Raw genomic sequence first — 23,069 nt, forward strand, 5'->3', positions numbered from 1 at the left:
ACCTAAGTTATTGTGCGGTTGATGGCCTTGTGTGTGTTGGTTAATTTCGAGTTGGACGTCATTATACAAATATCCAACCAAGAAACTGTTGTTGATCAGAGCAGGACTGAGAAGTGAGAACTGAAATTCAGTATACTTGAGCAGAATTATCCACTGATGGCATTATATTCCGTTATTTTGGTTAGAAACTGAACACAGTATAGTATATCATATTTTGAATAACCAAAATGCTTATGGCTTCAACTTTTCCTTTCTGTAACTGATGAAGAATATTCAGTTCTGAACGTACAATAAATTTGAACAATTGTCAGGCCAAAATGCGTGAAGAAAAAGAACCAAAAATCAGGACAAAGAATCTGAATAGAGCAGCGGCTACTGGCAAGCTACAACTGTAGGTTCCATTGCGATGGAGCTGTCTCTTTCACACATTTCAGGACCAACGCTTATGATCCCTTCTCCCTGAAATAGGTAACACGTCAAAATACTAGGGTGGCTTCCCACTCCTTTTAGGTGGGTTGTATACACAAACAATACATTAGGTTTTACGCTATTAGTGTATTTTATCAGGTTGTAACAAGCAGTACACCTTGTTTTTTCAGGTAATTAATCTCACTTGTGTGAACAATTACATTTAGTTGAACAGATCGTCTAAAATTTTCTTATGTTGTCCAGAGTACGCAGAAGAAAAATGTATAATACAAAAGTGTCATACCTTTGCAATATTTCTGAAATATGTTGTGTTATAGTTTCCTGTAGGATATAAAGCTTCAATAATATCTGCTAAGACCAGTTGCGGTTGAGACACAGCTCCATCATACCAGTCTTGAACAACCAAAAGGGAAACACCATCAATCCCAGAAAAAGTTTGAAAGGAAGGTTCTAAATTATTATACTAGTTATTGCCCAATTAAATCAATTAAGCATTCAACTCTGAATAATCTTGAAAAGAAAAGCTCTGACTAATCAACACCTTATATGAAACTATGATATGTTTCTTCCTCGTTTATGAAAACTAAAATAACCCTAGTTTCTTACTATTTGGTGTAGAATAAAACGTTATCTTCAGATAACAAGGACATATTACTTGAATAATATCAATATAGAAAAGGATCATGTAGGCAATGCATACACAAAAAAACTTTAGAACCTACCCAGGACTGTAGAGTTTTGCACCCTTTTATCATATCTCCACAAGCTTTGATTTGAGAGAAAAGCAAAGCAAGATTGATCTTCCAAATTGATGTTTCCAAGAAATGTGGAAGCATTATAGACCACTGGATCTGAGGTATATGTTTCATCTATCACTACATCCACAGTCTACAAAACAAATATCTAAATCAGCAAAAAGTAGATGACAATTTAAATGATCAAAAGCAATAAGTTAGCTAAATTGAAATAACAATGAGAGAATTAACTTACACACAAAATGGCATGAAACTCTTCTAAATCATCAGGAATGGACATATTGTATGTGATTTTGTTGATGGAATCATCGACATTAACTCCACCAGCATCCTCCACCAACTGCAGCCGTTATTGTCAAGATTAATATAAGCTAAAACTCGAGAATTACCCAAAAAACTGTTGAAAGTGATAAAGATCTAACCTTTAATTTGTATGGCTCTCTTGTAAATGACCACACTCCCTATACAAGGAAATATTTGTATGTTAAGGGCGATTATAAAACAAATTCAAAGAAAAGGTTGAGTTCTTGAGTCAGTGTACGCACATCTTTATACTCCATCCAAGATACAGTTGGTTTAACTGAAGTCTTACTAGTTGCAGATTTGCTCAAGCACAAATAGTTCTCCTTAATCTGTCCACAAAACAAAAAATCCTTAATAAACAAGAAATTCTTCTAAATATTTTCATCATAATGAAAACTAAGGAGTATGTCTCAATTCTTCACTTACTGCATCATAGACTTGGTTTGCCCTGTTTTCCAAATTCGCAAAAACTCCCAAGTATTTTATCCACTCTGCACGCTGTTAAAGAAATGCAAATTATGTGTGGCCATCCAACCAGTGACCAAAGCAAAGCTCGACAAAACAGAACAAAGCCTTAGCTCATAAGCTTAACTTCTACTGACAATTTAAAAGATAACTGTCCATAATAAGTAGAACCAGTTACCAAACATAAGGCAGACCACCCATGCTACAACAAGTTAAATTACACTGATAATATAAAAATTCTTTACACTGTCCGTGTAGGGAAGGGTTGTTACCTGGAGAGGTGCATCTTCACCAATAGGGACAAATGTGGCAAAGTTGCAGGGTTGAGTTTCATCAGTGTTGGCAATGAAGTGAGCTGCATATTGTGCAAGTTGTTGAGGCTCACTCTTGTTAATGCTCTCTATTTGTCCATCCTGATATAGTTTTAGTACGCATTGAGAGGCGACAAATGTTGATGTTATGCCTTTCAAATTTCCCAACATGCCTAGAAGCTGCAATATTCCATGCAAGAATTGTCAAACTAGAGAAAGATTTTCCTTTTCCGGATTTTTCTAACCAAAACATATATTCATAATACTAGTATTACAGCTATGACAATAGTAGTAATAAAGTTATGCATTCTTACCTCGAAAAATGAAACTGAAAATTGAAGGAAAAAGAACAGAAAAGAAAAAAACGAAACAAAGTCAGTACCTGAGTTATTAACATATAGAAAAAAAATGTAAAGCTTACAAGATATTACAAAGAGGAAAAGTTGAGGTGGTTAAAATGGTACCTGGAAAATAGTAATCAGTCTCGATCGAGTAGTTTGCTAGTGGGATAACGAAAGATTTTATTCTTGAGGTGCAATATTTTGTTCTGCTGGCCATTCTCGTGTTGTTCTGCACACAATTTTACATACTAATTCAAAAGAGAGCTGGTTTGCTGGAATCATATTCTTAAATCAGAAAAAAACTGATAACTTGCAGCTTGCTGGAATTCACAAGAACCATTTTTATAGAGTAGATAATAGCTCTAGCTAGTTTTCTGTATGCAGGGTTGGATGCATATTATCGACAAGTAGATGGGGTACATCTACTATATTTGACTCGAGCAATATATATCTGGTTGTAAGAATTTAAAGAGTAGATATAGTCCTAGTACATCAGCAGCATTATTCCAAAAGAGTAGTGAGACCTGTGGACTGTGGTACTCATATCGAATTAAATCATGGATTACCTCTATGTATCATAACTCTATGAGTTCTTGGTTTGCAAAGGTATGCTCTGGTGCAGCCCAGACCACTAGTAATATTGTCCGCTTTGGGCCCAGCCTCTACGGCTTTAAAACGATCAGTAGGGTCTAAGGCTTGTTTACTTATATACCCAGCATTTCTTCCGTGTTTTGTCGATGTGGGATTCACCTAGGAAGTCACATGTTGTCATGACACCATTAGAATTATTGTCAAGCTGGAAAATGGTCTCAGCAAAACAATATGGTTTGTATTAATCGATGGAATAGTTTAGGTAATAACACTTTTACTTTTTCCCAGATTGTGACCATTCCCCAAAAGAAAAGCTCCTGGCACCCCTCAAAACAAAACTCACAAAGGAACTTGTGCCATGGAATTCAGCAACCAAGAAGGACTTGTGAGTTCTTGGATTTCCAATTACAGAGGATCAAATGATAAAGAACCCTCTCTTTTTTTCACCTTTGGCCCTACTACATCCAAGGTCCAATATTTGTGGTCCAGCAACCCTTATCATATTCATTTCAGAGTAATCTTAGCCTTGAAATCACTCAAGTACCAAAATTTTAAACAGGACTAGCCTCTTCTTTTTCGATTTTAAGGTATTACTAGTGAATTTTATGATATTCATTATTTTTTAACACGATAAAAACGATAAGAAACCTACTATAATAGGTTAAATATACACCTGATAGTGTAAAAAAAACTTTAAATTATCATTATATATAACTTAAATCCTTTTTCTTGCCCTTCCTTAAACAAAACTAGAGCATGTTCTAGCAATGGACTAAACGACGAAAACACAGTTATTAAGGATCAACATTTAGTCTTGATTAATTAATTCAACTGTCACTGACTTCTGAGAAGGAATAGCAATAAGCAGAGATCATTGTGCCAATATTATGGCTTAAGCAAACTAGTAGTAGTAGTTATTAGAGTACCTGGATAAGAAGATAACTCTTGCCATCAAGAGTGTTCTTGATAACCTTGAAGGTCTGTCCATAGTATATCCTAAAATATGAAGCATCTTCCACTTTTGATATATTCCCAACTTTCACTTTTGGAGTAGCTGCACTTGCCAATTCAAGAAACTCCAATGTGTGGATACACCACAATAAAACCAAGAATATTTGCAGATACAAACTAGAAGAATTTGAGAGTAAATACATTATGGTACAATGAGAAATCAATTCAAACCAGCACCCTTGACGGTATGGAAGAGGGAAGGGGTAAAAGAAATACTAAGAATTTAAGTTATATATATCACTAGTGTAATTGTTTTGATATTATTAGTGCAGTTTAATCTGTTATAACAGATTTTTATATCAAACTTGTTATTAAATAATTATCTGTTATTGTAGGTCAACTTAATGTTATAATGTAAAAAAAAAAAAAAAAACTTATATACTGCCAGTGCACAAACTCTTAAAATAGGTGGTGGACGTAGGGACATACTTACTTCACAGAAACAGTTGAATTTGGGGCGTGAATTATTTGATTTCAGTAGTGTTGGCATGTGAAAAAAGGACTGCTAGCTCCTTTTAATGGTTAATTCCAATTTCTGTTACCCGTGAATGTTAGACTTATTTTTGTCATCTTCTTTCCATCTGTTTTCTGTTTGTTCTGAGTGCTCAAATTTTTTCTCCTGTTTTAGCATCCACCATGTGCTATCCATTACTATCTTGCCACCTCCTTTTAGTCTTTTAAAATTGTTATGTACCTTCACGACTTTATTACTCAATCTTAGTCTACCCATCTTTGTGTGTTACATATTTTGGCATCTTATACTTCACAATGTATTACATATATACATAGAAAAATGAGAAAATTCGAGAAGGATTCGTTTATGAAATAACAGTAATAATAGCCCTTCGATTATATAGTTTACTTTTCCTAACCGATATACATACATTATATATTGATTATATACATATTATACATAGATTATATATAACTTATACATTTGTTGGCTATTTTTAATTTAAATTATCATTTGGTGAAATTTCATAGGTTAGCACAAACAACTGCTTTGAAGCAAAGGGTGCATTATAGGGAGAAAAAGTACATTAAAAAATGAACAGGGACAGACAAAAGCATAAATAATTGAATGTAGTTGTACTGCATTTGAGAGACACTTTTTGGTAGGAAATAAATGAGAACAAAAAGAAATTAAACCAAACTAAAGCACATGAGCATGTGGTTGGAGTTTGATGCTACCTTTATGTCTCATCTTGCTGCATCTTCACAGGCTCAACAGTGCTAAGCGTGACCATTCAACTCACAGGCGCGATAAATTCAAAAGTATTCAAATATGAATAGCTTCACGTCTTTCTAATTTATTTGTAAGTTTTATTGAGATTGTATTTATTCTTTTATGTTCATTTTTGTATGTTAGTTAAAGGTAGAGTTAGTTGGTTAGTTAGTTGGGATACCGCTAACAACAGTTAGTAGTCAAGGTGTACCGCTGTCACTCTTTCTGCGTGTATATATATATGTTACTGTACATATTCAATATAATTGAGCTTCATTCTTCATCAAAGCATTCTTCTTCTGCTTTCGTCTTCTTCCCCCCCCCCTCTCTCTCTCTCACACACGGACTCTTCAGAAGCTTCCAGATTCAGCCATTGGAGCTGAGGTTGAGATCCACTAAGCTAGTATCAGTCACAATCTTGTCATGGTATCAGAGCAAAGTTAATCCTTCTCGTCTCTTCTCACTCATTTCCTAATCCTCTTTTCTCTTTTCTAGTTTTTTGACCTAATTTGATCGATCTACCCTAATTCGATCAGTTCTTCGTACGTCAGTAATCTACCGCATAGAACTCTAAAAGTTTTGGTTTCGATTGTTTTTCCTCTATCAGTAATCAACTAATTCTGCGTTCTAATGGCTATTACCGACCAACAAGATACGGCTAATACTAGTACGGGTGTCACCGTGCCTCCGAGCACGGGAATCAACCCAAGTGGTCTCTTGTATCTGCATCCATCCGACAATCCTGGTGTGATGTTTGTATTTGTTCTATTCGATAGGATAGGGTATAGATCCCGGAGACGTAGTGTCTTCGTGGCTTATCCGTAAAGAACAAACTTAGGTTTTGTGAGTGGTGAATGTAAGCAACCAAATCCCCAATCTCCAACCTATCTGCAGTGGGAACGATGTGATAACATGGTCACTTCATGGATTCTGAATTCTCTTTCCAAAGAAATTGCGGATAGTGTAGAATATGCGAGTGATGTTGTTGAGTGGTGGAAGGAGCTGGAGGATCGCTATGAACAAACCAATGGAGCTAGATTGTATCAAATTCAGAAAGAAATCAAGGATCTCTCCCAAAAAGCCCTTGACGTCACTAGCTATTATACTAAGCTGAAAAAGTTATGGGAAGAGCTGAATACTCTGAACAAGAGGACTCAATGTAGCTGCCTTTGTAATTGTGGCCCAAAGGAAAGCATGTACAAATCTGAACAAGATAGGAGGTTGATACAATTTCTCATGGGACTCAATGAAGTGTACATTATCATTCGATGGAGTATTCTTATGATGAATACACTGCCTACGTTGGCTCGAGCCTTCTCCTTACTTATCCAGGATGAAAAGCAAAGAGAGATCAAGCCAAATAAAAGTTGTCGATTAAGTCCACCTCTTTGAATGTGAGCAATTCAAGACCAAGTCTTTTTAGAACAAATTTCTCACCAAGTTACAACTATTCTAGGAACAACAGAGGGCGTCCTATGTGTGATTTTTGTAAGAGGCCAGGCCATACAAGGGATAAGTGTTATAAGCTATACGGTTATTCACAAAATGGATAGAATTCTAATCAAAATACACGATACCCTCAGAATGCCCAGAACTCCAATCAAAACTTCAGACACAATAGAGGGAATAAGATGTTAGCAAATGTACAAAGGATGTCAACTGATGCAATGACAAGCAAGCTTGATGAGTGTGATGCCCAAGATGAGAATCAGAATGTAAATTTGAATAAGGATCAGTACGAACAACTTGTTAATCTACTTCAGCATTTTCAACTTGGCAATGATGGAAAGAACTCAAACAACTCAAATCCTACCAATGTTGTAAACTTTGTAGGTATTATTGTTTGCACATCTTCTATTGATTTTGGTAAACTCTCATGTAGGTGCTTTGAATCAAAGATTGACACATGGATACTAGATTCAGGAGCCTCAAATCATATGACCTTTAACAAGTCCTTATTGTCTGACATCAAAATCCTACCTTATCCCTTATTAGTTGTTTTACCAAATGGTTATAAAGTGAAGGTGATAGAAATTGAAAATGTAAAACTTGCACCTAAGATCACTCTATATAAAGCATTTCACATTCCTTCATTTAAATTCAATCTTATTTCTGTATATTGGTTGAGCAAACATTTGAGAGGTATGACTTCTTTCACTGACAATACTTGTCTTCTGCAAGCCCCTTCACTGAAGAGGCCTCTGGAGATTGGTAAAGTCAAGGATGGACTGTACCTGATATGCTCTCAATGTCTGAGAAACAATAGTTTAGCTAACAACTCTGTTGTTTGTTCTTCTACTCATTCATGTGATGTAAATAGTCCTCTTCTGAATAACCTGCATTCTCATCCATCTCCATATGTAAATAGATCATCCTTGAGTCATTTGCAGAATCATCAATATTCAATTGTAAATAATCCATACCTGGATAATAAGAGTCATTGTTCTGGATTCAATTCATGCATGTTTCAAGTCAATAATGTTAACCTTCTGTGGCATGATAGGCTAGGACTAGGGGTGTACATAGATCGGGTTGGTTCGGATTTTACAATTACCAAAACAAACCAATTGTGTCGGGTTATTAAATCTAAAGACCAAACCAAACCAATAAAACTCGGGTTTTTCACTCTCGGTTTTTCTCGAATTTTCTCGGGTTTTCGGGTTATTCGGATTTTTTCGGGGTTTTTTTCCTGATAAAATCTTCGTAGAACAAAACATGTAAATTGTGCTCAAAATATTTCTTTAGTCCTATTAAGATACAACTATATAAAGTATTTTCTAAGAAAATAATACAAAATATGAGATATGTCATGGCATTATCCTAAAATATTCAACAATAAAGAAAATAAAATTATATTCTATAAATATCGCTAATTAAAATCCATAATAAAATAAACATAATCTAAAAGTACTAAGTCATGTTAAAATAAGTAGACTAATAAGGGAGTATTAATTACATGACTAAACGCTAAGAAAAAATAAAAATATGTTATGCATTTTTATCTAAATTATTGCAAAACAAAAAATAGATATTCAATACATTCTCGTTCGTAGTATTGAGTTGAATTTCTTTTGTTAGCATTAGTATTGATTTGATTTTGGTTTGGGCTTTTGTTAAAACTATTTAATTTACTAATGTTAATGGCTATAAAACTTATTGGAACATTCAAAAGTTCTAAGTCCAACCTTGAAAAAATACCTCAAAAGATAAAATTATGAAATCTTTTAAGAAATATTTATAAATTACATCACAATAAGTATATTTATATATTAAATATATCTAAAATTTCTATATATGTAATGTCGGGTTGGTTTGGTTTCGGTTTGACTTTCTTTAGTTAAAATCAAACTAAGCCAATTATGGTCGAATTTTTTTTCCAACCAAACCATAGTGGGGTTTTTTTTCTCGGTTTGACTCGGATTATCGGGTTGGTGCGATTTGTCGGTTTCCTTTGTACACCCCTAACTAGGACATGTGCCTTTTGTAAAAATGAGGGGAATATCCTTCATACCAACTTTTTCCCTTAAGCAATCCTTTGTTTGCTCAATTTGTCCTATGGCTAGACAGGCCAGGCTCCCTTTCCTCAAAGAATCAGTATTTCAAATAAAATCTTTGAACTCTTGCATGTGGATTAGTAGGGTCCTTACCATGAATGTACACATGATAAATACAAACACTTCATTACTATGGTTGATGACTTTAGCAGGTCCACTTGGACTCACCTGCTAATATGTAAAATCAATGCCCTCCAGACTATCAAAGCTTTTGTTTCCTTAGTTGTAAACCAATTCAAAACCTCCATCAAGTCCTTAAGATCTGATAATGGACTGGAGTTTATTAATACTGAAGCTACCGTATTTTTTTACTCAAAAGGAATTGTTCACCAAAAGACTTGCCCCTATACACCAGAATAAAATGGAGTGGTGAAAAGGAAATACAAATATATTCTTGAAACAGCCAGAGCCTTATTGTTTCATTCTAATTTGCCTTTGAAGTAATTGGGGGAATGTATTCTAACAGGCACTTACATTATAAATATATTACCTACGACCTATCTTAAGAACAAGTTTCCTTTTGAAGTCTTATACAATAGAAGACCAGATTACTCTCAGTTAAGAAGTTTTGGATGCTTATGTTTTCCAACAATACCAAAAGTCCATAGAGATAAGTTTGAACCAAGGACAACACCACATATTTTTATAGGCTACCCCTTTGGCACGAAAGGCTACAAAGTGCTGAATTTAGCCACCAAGAAAATCCACATTTCCAGGGAGGTAGTGTTTCATGAGTCTATTTTCCCCTTCAATATTAGTTTTGAATCTTCCTTTTTCCCTTCAACTCTTCATCCACTTCCTATTAGTCACATGATTGATACTAATACAATGTCATCTTAAGAAGGTACTATAAGTGATCAAAGGAATGTAGGTACTATATCCAATATATTGTCACCTTCCTCTACGAGTTCCTCTCCTGGTCCTCTACCTCCTTCACATGCACCAAACAATGCAGGCTTACAACAATCACAATATGCATATTTCCCACACACCAATGATTCACCTCTAACACATCACACACCTAATCCAACTCCAAAATTTAAGAAAGTTACTAAGAGAACACAAAACACCTGTATACTTGAAAGATTATATATATTTTGTGCATACACCAACTCCTCATGAACATACAGACAGACATAACCATACTGATTTCTCCTTGAATGCCTCTTTCCCTAAACATCATCATATTTCTGCTAATACCTTGGTTCATGACAGTCAATATTTGGTAAGTAGCATATGCAATGATAGTGAACTATCTTCATTTGAGGAAGCTGCTATCAACCCTGCTTGGCAAGCAGCTATGGTTCAGAAGTTTGAAGCCTTTTATGCCAATAATACATAAGACCTGGTACCTCTGCCTCCTATAAAGAAGGCAATAGGATGTAGATGGGTTTATAAAGTGAAGCACAAAGCAAATGGAACTATTAAAAGGTTCAAGACTAGGTTAGTAGTGAAAGGCTACACACAACAAGTAGGAGTGGACTACACAGAAGCATTTTCTCCGGTGGTGAAGATGAATACAGTTAGGACACTTATTGTAGTTGCAGTAAAGAGTGAGTGGAACATCTTCTAATTGGATGTAAATAATGCAATCCTTCATGGTGACTTGCATGAAGAGGTGTATATGAAAGTCCCACCAGAACTTATGGTGGATAGTCAAGGTTTGGCCAGTAAATTGAATAAATCTCTATATGGTTTGAAACAGGCAAGCAAAAAATGGTGTAAAAATTAACTGAGGCATTGTGTTCAAGGGGATATGAACATTTTATGAATGACTACTCATTGTTTTCTAAGAGGAAGGGGGACTCAGTTGCATATGTAGCAGTTTATGTTGATGATGTTCTACTTATAGGGAAAGACCAATCAAAAATGGACCAGCTGAAGACTTTCCTACACAATAAGTTCAAGATCAAGGATCTCGAAAAGTTGCACTATTTCTTAGGTTTGGAGGTTTTGTACAAGGCAGATGGTGTTATCATCTCACAAAAGAAGTTCGTTCTAAAAGAGTATGACTGCCTGGAGTACAGTACTCTCGCTTCACCCCTTGATCCCAATGTAAAACTAAGAGCAAAAGAGGGGATGCCTTTAACAGACCTCACTTACTATAGAAAGCTAGTTAGAAAGCCGAACTTCCTCACAAGCTCAAGATTGGACATTGCATTTGAAGGTTGCTTTCCGTTTGTTGAGATACCTCAAAGGTGATCCTACTCTAGGTGTGTTTATGCCTAATGATCCAGACTGGTCCATCAAAGCCTATTGTGATTCTGGTTGGGCAGCTTGCCCAGACTCAAGGAAATCTGTCAGTGGTTATTGTAAGCACGTGATTTTTGACCCTCCCGGAAATTTTTACGTTCTTAAGCTTAAATATCTAATTTAGGACTAGTATAGCTATTTTAACTATTTTTACTTTATTTTGTTGCAAAAAGAAAAATTTCAAAAAAATATATATAAATTTTAGTTTATGTATTTCTCATAAACTTGAAAAATAAAAAAAAAATTGTACTTTATTTTGGTACTTTATATAATTTCGAAAATTACAAAAAATTAAATAAAATATAGTTCTATTAAGGTTTTATAGTCATTTTAACGTTGAAAAATACAAAAATATTACCTCATATTTTATCTTAATATTTAAAAAACGAAAATTACACAAAATGGTTTTATTAATATTTTGTAGCTATTTTAAATCTTGAAAAAATATTTAAAAAAAGATATAGCTTTGTTTAAATACTAGTCTTATTTTTGGTAGTTATTTTGTTTACGTAGGACTAGTTAAGCAACGTTTTCTATTTCTCGGCTCCGGGCAAAAGAATAATATTCGGGTTCAAACTACCCGGTTTTTAGGCCTAATTTTCGGACCTAGCCCACAATAAACCGAGTCCACCGTACACGGGGAACCCCACCACGCATGGGAGACATAAACCTTGAACCCCACCACGCGTGGGGCTCATTTTTCTTGGCAAAACATTACAAAACACGGACAAACAAGCCAAAAAGGGGGACTTCCGTTTTTTTTAGGGAGCTACTGTAGACCTTCTTCTTAAAAAGAAGAAGGAGAAAACCTACTGCAAACGACCACTGTTCCTCGGTCTTCTTTAAAAAACCAAAAAAAAAACCTACTGGAAAAACCCTTCGACCACCGGACCCCCTCCCCATGCTCGAACACCCCCCGTCACGACCCCTCCAGTAAACCACCCAAACGACCCTTCATCTACCACCAAACGACCCACCTCCAACCAGCAACCACCCATCACCAAACATCACCTTCCCGGTCGACAACCCCTACTCCATCATCGACCACGTCCAAAAACCCAGCAGCCATCGTCGACCACTACCCACGACGACCCCCGTTGTCATTGCACCCCAAAACCACTGCCCAAACAGCCCGTCACCTTCACTGCCTCCTCGCCACCGTCCTCATCTTCCCGGCGTAACCCACCAAACCAGTCGCAACCCACTCCCTTGCGTTCAAACGACCACAAGCAGTCCCCCATCGCTGCTTCATTATTCTCCAGTCGTGACCCTCCACCGTCTCACACAGCCCACGACCATCGCTCACCTCCACTGTCCGAACGCCACCCCACGCCAAAAGGAGCAGTCGACAAAAACCAGTCCACAAAAACCTCCGACCACCCTAAACCATCGTCAAACAACCATCACCTCGTCGTCACTACCCAGCAGTCGAACCCCCTCCTCCTCACTTCCAGCAAAACCACCAGCCCCATCGCCTTCTTCCTCACCACAAAACCCTAGAAAAAACCTAGGAGCCCTCCCCGTCAAACACTGCCCGTTGACCCCACAGTCGTCGACCAAACAGTCCGTCAGTGAGGTCGAGTTGAAGTCGAGTTCCAGTCCAAAGTCCAAAAGCTGAGTCGAGGTCCGGTTCGTCGAGTTTGTTCCGGGGTTTTCGTTGTTGTGCCTTGTTCAGTGAAGTCCGGTTCGAGTTCCGTAGGGAGCACTGTTTGTCGTTCTAGGATTGTCGAGGTTCGAAGGTTGGTGTTCTTCGTCCTTTGTTTCATTTCATTCATTTTGCATATTATGGTTCAAGGCAATAAATGAGAATATTCGATATATATGAATGTCAACAATGCAATTTTTGTTGTTATGTTAAAAATGTTTATTCTATGTTTAGTTACTGCATGCTTAAAGTAAATGCGAGCATATGAACGAGGTTATTCTATTTTTTCATTTTTACCCTGGATATTATTACCTGTTAGAATCGTTGTTTTTTTGTTTAACCTCGGATGATTTCATTGGTAGAAAATCGTAGTTGCTTTAAGTTTGCCCTCAAATAAATAAATAAAATAAAAAAAAAAACGAGACTAGCCTCGCCAAAAAAAATACAAGTTGCGGGGCCCTCCAAATGTATATTAAATACTTAGATTCCGGGACGGGCCGTTTAGCAAATTTCACGGCCCAACCCAAAAATAATAATGCGCTAGTGGCTTTAGGCGCGCCTCTAATAATTTAATTTTCCTAAATTCGGGTGCACATTTATGTGACCCAAATCTAATCTCGACGGAATCGAAATGTGTCTCTAAACGCGGGTATATTGATTATGGCGTGGCCCGAGATGCATTTCCATGACGTTGCAAATTCTTTTAAAAATAATGAATGAGACGAGCCTCGACAAACAAAAATGTAGAAGCTGCGGGGCCCTCTAAATGTATATATATTAAAAATATTTAGAATTCAGGAGGGCCGCTTAGCGAATTTCGTGGCCTTCCCAAAATAATAACACGATAGTCTCTTTAGGCGCGTGTTTAATAATCTACTTTCTTAAACTCGGGTGTGCATTTCATGTGACCCAAATCCAAATCTCAAAACATCAAATAAAATGCGTTCCGGATTGTGGGTGCATTTCATGTGACGCAGTCCAAAGACGTGTTTTAAGCGATGTTCACATTCTTGTAAAAACAATAATAATAAAGCGGTTAAAAGTTAAAATTTGCACATAAGTTCATACTTGTATAAAATCAGATAATCAAGCCGAATATAACAGTTGAGCGACCGTGCTAGAACCACGGAACTCGGGAATGCCTAACACCTTCTCCCGGGTTAACAGAATTCCTTATCCGGATTTCTGGTACGCAGACTGTAATATGGAGTCATTCTTTTCCTCGATTCGGGATTAAAATTGGTGACTTGGGACACCCTAAATCTCCCAAGTGGCGACTCTGAAATAAATAAACCAATCCCGTCTCGATTGTCCTTTAATTGGAAAAACTCCCTTGCACCCTCGGGTGCGGAAAAAGGAGGTGTGACAGCTCTGGCGACTCTGCTGGGGATTTGGTGCCCAGAACCACTGGTTCAGGGTTAAGAATTCGAGCTTAAAATAATTGTTATTATTTGGCTTTATTTATTATCTGATTTTTACATGTTTGAGCCTAATGTGTTAAATGCTGCTTTTACCGCTTTGATATTATTTGAACTGTATATAAACTGTGCCGAAACCCATATCCTTTCTGAGTCTTCTGAATCATGAAGAAGGGTGTACTTCGTACGACTTCTTTTCTGTATAGTGTCAAATCCCAATTTAGAACGAGGTTCGGACAAGTTGCTAAGCCGGTGAAGCTTCTGTATTCCCGGTACGCTGCCCCCCCTCGGCTCGAGCTGTCCGCTCGGGTACACAGTCTAGAACGTATACCCAGGTTATAAACCCAGTATGACAAAACCGCTGCTGGAAATTAAACCCAGAACCACTGGTTCAGGGCTCAAGGATTCAAGCTTAGAATAATTGTTATATTTGGCTTTATTATCCGATATATTATTACATGTTTTGAGCCTAATGTGCTAAATGCTGCTTTTACCGCTTTGATATTATTTGAACTGTATATAAACTGTGCCGAAACCTTTCTCTTCTTACCTCCGGGGATGTGCTCACTGGTTGAGACTCCCTATTCTGTTAGTGTCATACCCTAAATAAAAGAGGCTCGGAAAGTTTCTAAGCCGGCTGGCCTTTTGGTTCCCGGAAAGGAGCTCCTTCCTCAGCTCGAGTTGTCCGCTCGGGTACACTGTCTAGAACACCGACCCAGGTTTTTGAACCTAGTATAACAAAGCCACATGCCGGATCCCTAGTAGGAACGTTTATTTGCATCATGTGCATTTGACTTAGGGGACTCAACATAGGGGTTGGGTCCGTCTAGGACAAGCAACCTGAAAATAATAGACAATCTTTCGGCATCCTATGTGCTACATGTTGTATTTAGTCAAGGGCGTATGGGTCATTTGGTCATTTCCAGCATGATGTTATTTTAATCAAAGCATGGGGAACATTTGTGGAATCCAAGAAGCCTTGGAATTCCCTATGTCCCCCACGCTTGCTTTTTGGGAAAACACATGGGGAACATTTGTGGAATCCAAGAAGTCTTGGAATTCCCATATGTCCCCCACGCTTCATATGTTGGAAAAAGCGCATGGGGAACATTTGCGAAATCCAAGATGTCTTGGAAATCCTTATGTTTCCCATGCCACATTTTGAAAATAACAATAAATATAAAAAAATAAAAATACATATAAAAACAAGGCATGAAAATTCAAAAGATTTTGTATGTTGTCATCATTTTCCACAAATTAGAAAATCGTGAAAAGATGAGGAAATGGCAGTGTAGAGATATAACTACTTATTTTTAGAAAGAAAAAAAAAACAAATGTCCAAGTAGTGTCGAAACTCTGCCGAAATTTTGAGAATATAAAATAAAAAATATATGTCTTATTAGTTTGTTTTATTAAAAAAAAAGCATTAATAGAAAAGAAAATTGTTTGTCTTGCCATAAAAATGAAAAAAAGAGTCTTGTTTTTAAAATATGTGTTATTTATTTGTTTATGAAAATGACAAAATTAAAATAATCCAAAAATATTTTCTCCATTATTGGCTTCTCTAGGAAGTCTTTCTAATTGTTTTCAAAAAATAATATAATATAAAAAAAAAAAATCCGAAAATATTTTGATTCTTTTTCAAAATTGAAAAGAAAATTCAAAATCCAAAAAAAAAACATTTTGAGAAGCATTCCTTTTATTAAAAGCAAAATTCCGAAAAATATTTTCTTCTTCTTCTTTAGAATAAAGGAAAAAAGAGCAAATGAAAATTCAAAAATATATCTTAGAAGTGTTTCTTTTAAAAAGAAAATCAATCAAAAATCAAAAAATATACTTCCTTTCTTCTTTTAAAGTAGTTCTTTCACGAATTCAGAAAAAATTAGTTCATCTACTTATTCTTGATTGCCCGAACTACGCGGGTTCGATTCTCACCGGATGTGAGATACGTAGGCAACCCTCATCGGGTCCAACCCACCTTTTGCTAAAAAGCCAAAAAAAAACAAATAATAATAATAATAACAAAAAATGCATGTCAAATTTTAGTTTTTGTCATAAAGAAGTCGGGTGACGCTGTTTTATCAAGACATAGCCGAATGTTCCCGAAAGGGACGCCGGAAGGCTGACTTTGCATAAACAGCCACTTTTGAGTCATTTTTAAGACTTGGTCCAGTTGACCCCCACAGCCTAAAAATCTTCGTCCCCGAGACGTTGAAAGGCCGTGTTTGCAATATTGACTTTTCTAATTTGAAAAACGATGAAAAAAGAGTTATAAATAAGTCAGGTGATGCTGTTTTGTCATAAATAGCCGAATGTTCCCGAAAGGGACGCCGGAAGGCTGACTTTGCGTAAACAGCCACCTTTGGGTCATTCTGAGATATGGACCCACACAGCCTTAAAAAATCTTCGTCCCCGAGGCGCTGAAGGGTCGTGTTTGCAACACTAAGTTTTCATTATAATTTGAAAAAAAAAACAAAGGGTCAGCGGTCAGGTGAATACCGTTTGAATTTTGTCATGATAAGCCGAGCCAGCTTCGGCCGCGTCTTAAACCGTTCTTGCCGAAATAGCCTTAGAGTATCTTTCAGTTGTCAAAAGGTTATTTTTGTAAAAGAACGGACAAGTTTGTAAAGTATCATAAATAATCCTCCCCGGCCTCAAAATTCATGTGAAATTTGGAAGGGGCCACATTTGCAAAAATAACCGTTTGGTTGCATTTGTCGAACAGAGAAAGGGAGCTAGCCTTTTGTTTTTGAGTTTGTAAAGCTTTTGATTAAAATATGTGGGTTGTTTGATTTGCCGGTTTGTAGGCCATCTTCAAACCTTTGAAACCCAGTTTGTTTTAATATGAAAATTGAAAAATATTTTGTATTGTGTATCTTTCAGCGGTCCGAACTACGCAAGGTCTGATTCATGCGGGGACATGATACGTAGGCAATCTCCATAAGATTCGACCACCACTAAAATGAAAAAATAATAATAAAAAAAAGAAAATAAAATAAATATATAATAATAAATAAATAAAAGAGAGTGTGGAAGATTTTCCGGGGGCACAATTGCCTAACTGCTTGGGTACATTATTGATATATGATTGTCTGTCCAATGCCCTAACACTAACGTGATGACTTCCCTTTGATGTGTCCATATATAGAGAGTGGTTGGTTGTGGTAACTCCGCCCTGCAAAGCAAAGTCAAAAGACAATGGATCAGAACCGCAGAACCGAGTGGGTCGGTACTGATGACCGACAACAATTGGTCAAACGGAACAACGGGTTGGCGGAAGAAGTAAAAATGCTGAGACAACATGTGGCAGACATGTATCAGGCGTGGATAACTGGAAAAGCACCGCCCCCTCCCCCGCCAAGCTTCTTGAACTCTGTCGCTTCCCAAGCACCCAACACCATAGCGGAAGATCCCCCATACTCACCATCCCGACCCGCTTATGACAGTTTTCCCAGCTACCCGAGTAGCTCCATCACTCCTCAATGCTTCTCCACTCCCCAACACCACTTCTTTCCCCGCCATACTTCACTTTCCAGGCACCCGACTCCACAAAATGCCTACCCACCTACACAAGCCTACCAAAAGCCACCTGGATCAGGTTTCCGGCCCTGTCAACATGCAAGAATGAAGAGGTTGCTGAAACGAGGAAAGGCTCTCACCCCCATCGGGGTATCTTATGCCAGTCTGTTTGAAAGGCTAAGGCATGCTGGTTCGATTGAGCCACTCCCCGCATGTACTATAAATCCGCTTGCAAGGAGCTTTGATCCGGCAGCACGATGCGCCTACCACTCCAATGTCATAGGGCACAACATTGAGAGCTGTCATAGCTGGAGAAGGGAAGTAGAGAAAATGATCCGAGAAGGGCGGGTTGCGATTAATAACAGTGACATGGAGCACTCGAACCTCCTCGAGAATTTGCCGACGGAGGTTGATGAGGTTGAAGCTGGTAATATTGATGCAAAGCTCAGTGGCTAAAATGCCAATTTTGATAAAGTGGGAGGACGTTTTGTTCCTTGGTCAGCAAGAGAGAAGCTTGTGGTGGCTCATTTTGTTGTCATTTCTGTTGTTCGGATTATTAGGGTTATGAGTCGGATGTTGTCTTGTCCAGTTTGTTTTTAGGATTTTTGTTCTGGATTGTTTTGCTTGTTTTGTTATTTAAACCATTTCACCGGTAGTCTAATACAAAGTTCGGTCTTTTATTAGTTCCAGTCGTCTTTTGTTTAGTCCTTTTATCATTTCGTTCAATGCCGATTCTAGGGACATGACATGCGCACACACTTTGGGCCTAGTCTTTAAAGTTAATCATAAAACCCTGGAAAGGCGATCAGACCATTTAAAGAAAATAAGGACGGTTTGAGATTATTCAGAGCCCGAGTCATGTGGAACTGGGGCAAGTTAAACACAAAGAAAACCGTTAAAGAAAGATTCGCCTAAATTGGCATGAGGGTCGTTCATAATAATGAGAATGAGAGTGTCGCCCAACGGTGCTTTAGAAGTGACAAATGAACAAACAGATGTTGAATATAATTGTCAAGTCCAGCACCATCAGAAGAGACTACAAATTTAAATCGTGTTGTTTGCATTTGGCATATTTTGAAGACTGGAATGACGAAGACATTTTGTTCTGCTACCCAAACACTTTATCCTTCGTTACCCCTTTTGAGCCTTATTTATTTTTCTTTCATACCCCTCGTTCGGAATTTGTAACAAAACAAAAAAAAAATGAAAGAAAGAAAACAACAAAACGAAAAAAAAGAGAAAAAAAAGAGAAAAAGAAAAGAAAAGAAATTGATAACAAAGAAAAAAAAAAGAAAATCAAATGAAAAGAGGAATTGGGAACTACGTTTGACCTGATTCCTCAAAGAGGATACGTAGGCGCTTCACGACTCGGTCATAGTTTTGAAAAATGAAAAAAAATCAATTAAAATATCCCCAAGCAAGAAACTGGGGCAGATGTTGCGTTTGTTGTAGATAAATCTAGTTCCGAAGGTTGTAATTAATAACCCAAAATCGATGCATTTTTGAGCCTTTAATACCCTTTCTTTCTAGCCCTATCCAAAAAACCATATTACGGTCCAAAGAAAGACCTTCTGATCAGTCTTCAAAAGATGTCAAGTCAGACAAATGAAGAGTCTTACCGGCGAACATAACATTCTGTTCCACAGCAGAAAGGACTCTAATCTCCAACATAAAGAGTCATACCGGCAACACTCCAAATCCCCCAGCTGGAGAGAAATATAAAACGAGAGAGTCTTATTGGTGAAAACCTTCACAGGCACCATAAGGCGATGAAAGCTGAGAGAAACCAAAATGAGAGAGACTTGATAGTGAAAACCCTTCGGGCACTACAAGTCGAACAAGATTGAGAATCGAGTGGGAATTGCCAATTGAAAAATGATTGACGGTAGAGGATAGGCCACATGTGCATGTCGTGACCAGTAGAGTCGGTATCTGCATTTGATAGGTTTTTATTTGTAGTTTCTTTTGATAAAGAGTCATTTTTCCTTTGTCTTTTTTATTCTATCCTCGTTTATCTTTTCCTTTCATAAAAATCCCCAATAGAGTCTGTTTGGTCAGAACAAGTGTGAATTGACTTCAAAATAGGCCATCAGCTTCCCAAAATGGGATCTGACTAGTACATCAAAGTGGTATAGTCAGCGGGGAACAAACGCGAGGCCAGTGTCAATAAAGATATCCCTAGCAAAAGGGAATTGACAAAAGGATTGACGAGCATCAAGAGGGATATCCTTGCCAAAACCAAGGTTATAAACCTCAAAGACAAGGCCCGTTGAACAGAGCAAGGAGAGCAGTGAGCATGATTTGGCGAAATCCATACTAGACTAAAAGGTCGGGAAAATGCAAGTTTCCGAGCTATGCCACAAAAGAAGATGGATATCCCCAGCAGGAAGGGATTATCCCCAGCACATAATATCATCCCCAACAAGTTGTGGAACACAGAGCAAGGAGGGAGAAAGGGAAAACCATCCCAGCAGGAGTATCACAACCAACCACCATGTTTTAAACTAACAATTTTGTTTGATTTGAAACAGGTAAGGGAAATGGCATTGAGGCAGAAACGCATGCCACAAGGGATATTATCAAACTGGGGCAGAAAATTTTCCTTCCATTTAGAAAATTTTCTGGAAGTCAGGTACCCCCAGCTGATAACATTTTACCCCCAACAGGTAAGTAAATAATTCCTCAACAGTGTTATCCCTAGCAGTTGCGAGGGGTCCAACACAAGGTTGGAAAGTCGGTATCCTCAGCGGTTAGACTTCAAAGGAGGAAGCTAATAATAATAATAATAATAATAATTATAAAATAAAAATAAAAAAAAATAATAAAAAAAAGAATAATAATAAAAAATGGGGAAGGTAGAAAATGAAAATTCATCCCAATCCCCAGCAAGTATTCGAGGTAAGACATTTTCAAGTCTTAAGGATCTGTCGGGTTCATCCGCCCTCAAATAGGATTTGTCGGGTTCATCCGCCCTCAAATAGGATCTGTCGGGTTCATCCGCCCTCAAATAGGATATGTTGGGTTAATCCGCCCTCAAATAGGATCTGTCGGGTTCATCCGCCCTCAAATAGGATATGTCGGGTTCATCCGCCCTCAAATAGGATATGTCGGGTTCATCCGCCCTCAAATAGGATCTGTCGGGTTCATCCGCCCTCAAATAGGATATGTCGGGTTCATCCGCCCTCAAATAGGATCTGTCGGGTTCATCCGCCCTCAAATAGGATATGTTGGGTTCATCCGCCCTCAAATAGGATATGTCGGGTTCATCCGCCCTCAAATAGGATCTGTCGGGTTCATCCGCCCTCAAATAGGATATGTCGGGTTCATCCGCCCTCAAATAGGATATGTCGGGTTCATCCGCCCTCAAATAGGATCTGTCGGGTTCATCCGCCCTCAAATAGGATATGTCGGGTTCATCCGCCCTCAAATAGGATCTGTCGGGTTCATCCGCCCTCAAATAGGATATGTTGGGTTCATCCGCCCTCAAATAGGATATGTTGGGTTCATCCGCCCTCAAATAGGATATGTCGGGTTCATCCGCCCTCAAATAGGATCTGTCGGGTTCATCCGCCCTCAAATAGGATCTGTCGGGTTCATCCGCCCTCAAATAGGATCTGTCGGGTTCATCCGCCCTCAAATAGGATCTGTTGGGTTCATCCGCCCTCAAATAGGATCTGTCGGGTTCATCCGCCCTCAAATAGGATCTGTCGGGTTCATCCGCCCTCAAATAGGATCTGTTGGGTTCATCCGCCCTCAAATAAGATATGTCGGGTTCATCCGCCCTCAAATAGGATATGTTGGGTTCATCCGCCCTCAAATAGGATATGTTGGTTTCAGTCTTTTATTTTAAGTGTTGAAGTTGGGAGCCCACCCAGATAATAGAGGCATACATTCAGTCTTTTTATTTTAAGTGTTGAAGTTGGGAGCCCGCCCAGATAATAGAGGCATACATTCAGTTTTTACTTTCAAGTGTTGAAGTTGGGAGCCCGCCCAGATAATAGAGGCATACATTCAGTTTTTACTTTCAAGTGTTGAAGTTGGGAGCCCTCCCAGATAACATAGGCATACATTTCAGTCTTTACTTTCAAGTGTTGAAGTTGGGAGCCCGCCCAGATAACAGAGGCATACATTTCCTTCCTAAGTTTACTGTACCCACAGGAGACGCACTTCCTAAATCCATTGTACCAGTAGGAGACGCACTTCCTAAAAAGTTTCACCAATAGGAGACGCACTTCCTAAGTTAAGTTTCACCAATAGGAGACGCACTTCCTAAAAAGTTTCACCGATAGGAGACGCACATCCTAAGTTAAGTTCACCGATAGGAGACGCACTTCCTAAGAAAGTTTCACCGATAGGAGACGCACTTCCTAAGTTAAGTTTTACCAATAGGAGACGCACTTCCTAGATCCATTGTACCAATAGGAGACGCACTTCCTAAGAATAGTTTCACCCAGTAGGAGACGCACTTCCTAAGAACAGTTATCCCCAATAGGAGACGCACTTCCTAAGTTTATTGTACCCACAGGAGACGCACTTCCTCAAAGTTAAGTTTTACCCATAGGAGATGCATTTCCTCCTAAGTTGTTTTGAAAAAAAAATGACCTAGTCTGATGAACCTTCTCCTAGGATCAAAATCTTAGTCTGATGAATTTTTCTCCTAAGATAGAGACCTCTGACGAACCTTCTCCTAGGATCAAAATCTTAGTCTGATGAAATCTTTCTCCTAAGATACCAAAAACAAAAAATGACCTAGTCTGATGAACCTTCTCCTAGGATCCAAATCTTAGTCTGACGAATTTTTTTTCTCCTAAGATAGAGACCTAGTCTGACGAACCTTCTCCTAGGATCAAAATCTTAGTCTGATGAATATTTCTCCTAAGATAACAAAAAGAAAAGACCTAGTCTGATGAACCTTCTCCTAGGATCAAAATCTTAGTCCGATGAATTTTTCTCCTAAGATAGAGACCTAGTCTGACGAACCTTCTCCTAGGATCAAAATCTTAGTCTGATGAATCTTTCTCCTAAGATACCAAAAGGAAAAGACCTAGTCTGATGAACTTTCTCCTAGGATCAAAATCTTAGTCTGATGAATCTTTCTCCTAAGATATCAAAAAAAAAAAAAAACAAGACCTAGTCCGATGAACCTTCTCCTAGGATCAAAATCTTAGTCTGACGAATTTTTCTCCTAAGATAGAGACCTAGTCTGACGAACCTTCTCCTAGGATCAAAATCTTAGTCTGATGAATCTT

General features: G+C 38.0%; 2 protein-coding genes across 3 annotated transcripts; one reads left to right on the plus strand and one right to left on the minus strand.

The window, feature by feature from the left end:
* Positions 1–212: 212 nt before the first annotated feature.
* LOC104243826 (uncharacterized) lies at positions 213–4,691 on the minus strand. Of its 2 annotated transcripts, XM_009799100.2 has the most exons (12): positions 4,122–4,205; positions 3,171–3,354; positions 2,728–2,833; positions 2,578–2,591; positions 2,225–2,443; positions 1,914–1,985; positions 1,730–1,816; positions 1,607–1,645; positions 1,420–1,524; positions 1,152–1,317; positions 713–822; positions 213–459 (listed from the first exon to the last, which is right to left on the minus strand). In XM_009799100.2, exons 3-12 carry the CDS (start codon positions 2,819–2,821, stop codon positions 373–375), a joined length of 993 nt encoding a protein of 330 aa, XP_009797402.1. In that variant the 5' UTR covers positions 2,822–2,833; positions 3,171–3,354; positions 4,122–4,205; the 3' UTR covers positions 213–372. The 2 variants fall into 2 exon arrangements, with proteins under 2 accessions (XP_009797402.1, XP_009797395.1); XM_009799093.2 differs by lacking the exon at positions 3,171–3,354 and having other exon boundaries at positions 4,122–4,691.
* Positions 4,692–6,343: 1,652 nt separating this feature from the next.
* LOC104243842 (uncharacterized) lies at positions 6,344–6,823 on the plus strand. Its single transcript, XM_009799108.1, has one exon. The coding sequence runs from the start codon at positions 6,344–6,346 to the stop codon at positions 6,821–6,823; it is 480 nt and encodes a 159-aa protein (XP_009797410.1).
* The last annotated feature ends 16,246 nt before the right edge of the window (positions 6,824–23,069 follow it).

Source organism: Nicotiana sylvestris, chromosome 2 (genome assembly GCF_000393655.2).
Source record: "Nicotiana sylvestris chromosome 2, ASM39365v2, whole genome shotgun sequence".
In the NCBI taxonomy this organism is placed as follows: Eukaryota; Viridiplantae; Streptophyta; class Magnoliopsida; order Solanales; family Solanaceae; genus Nicotiana; species Nicotiana sylvestris.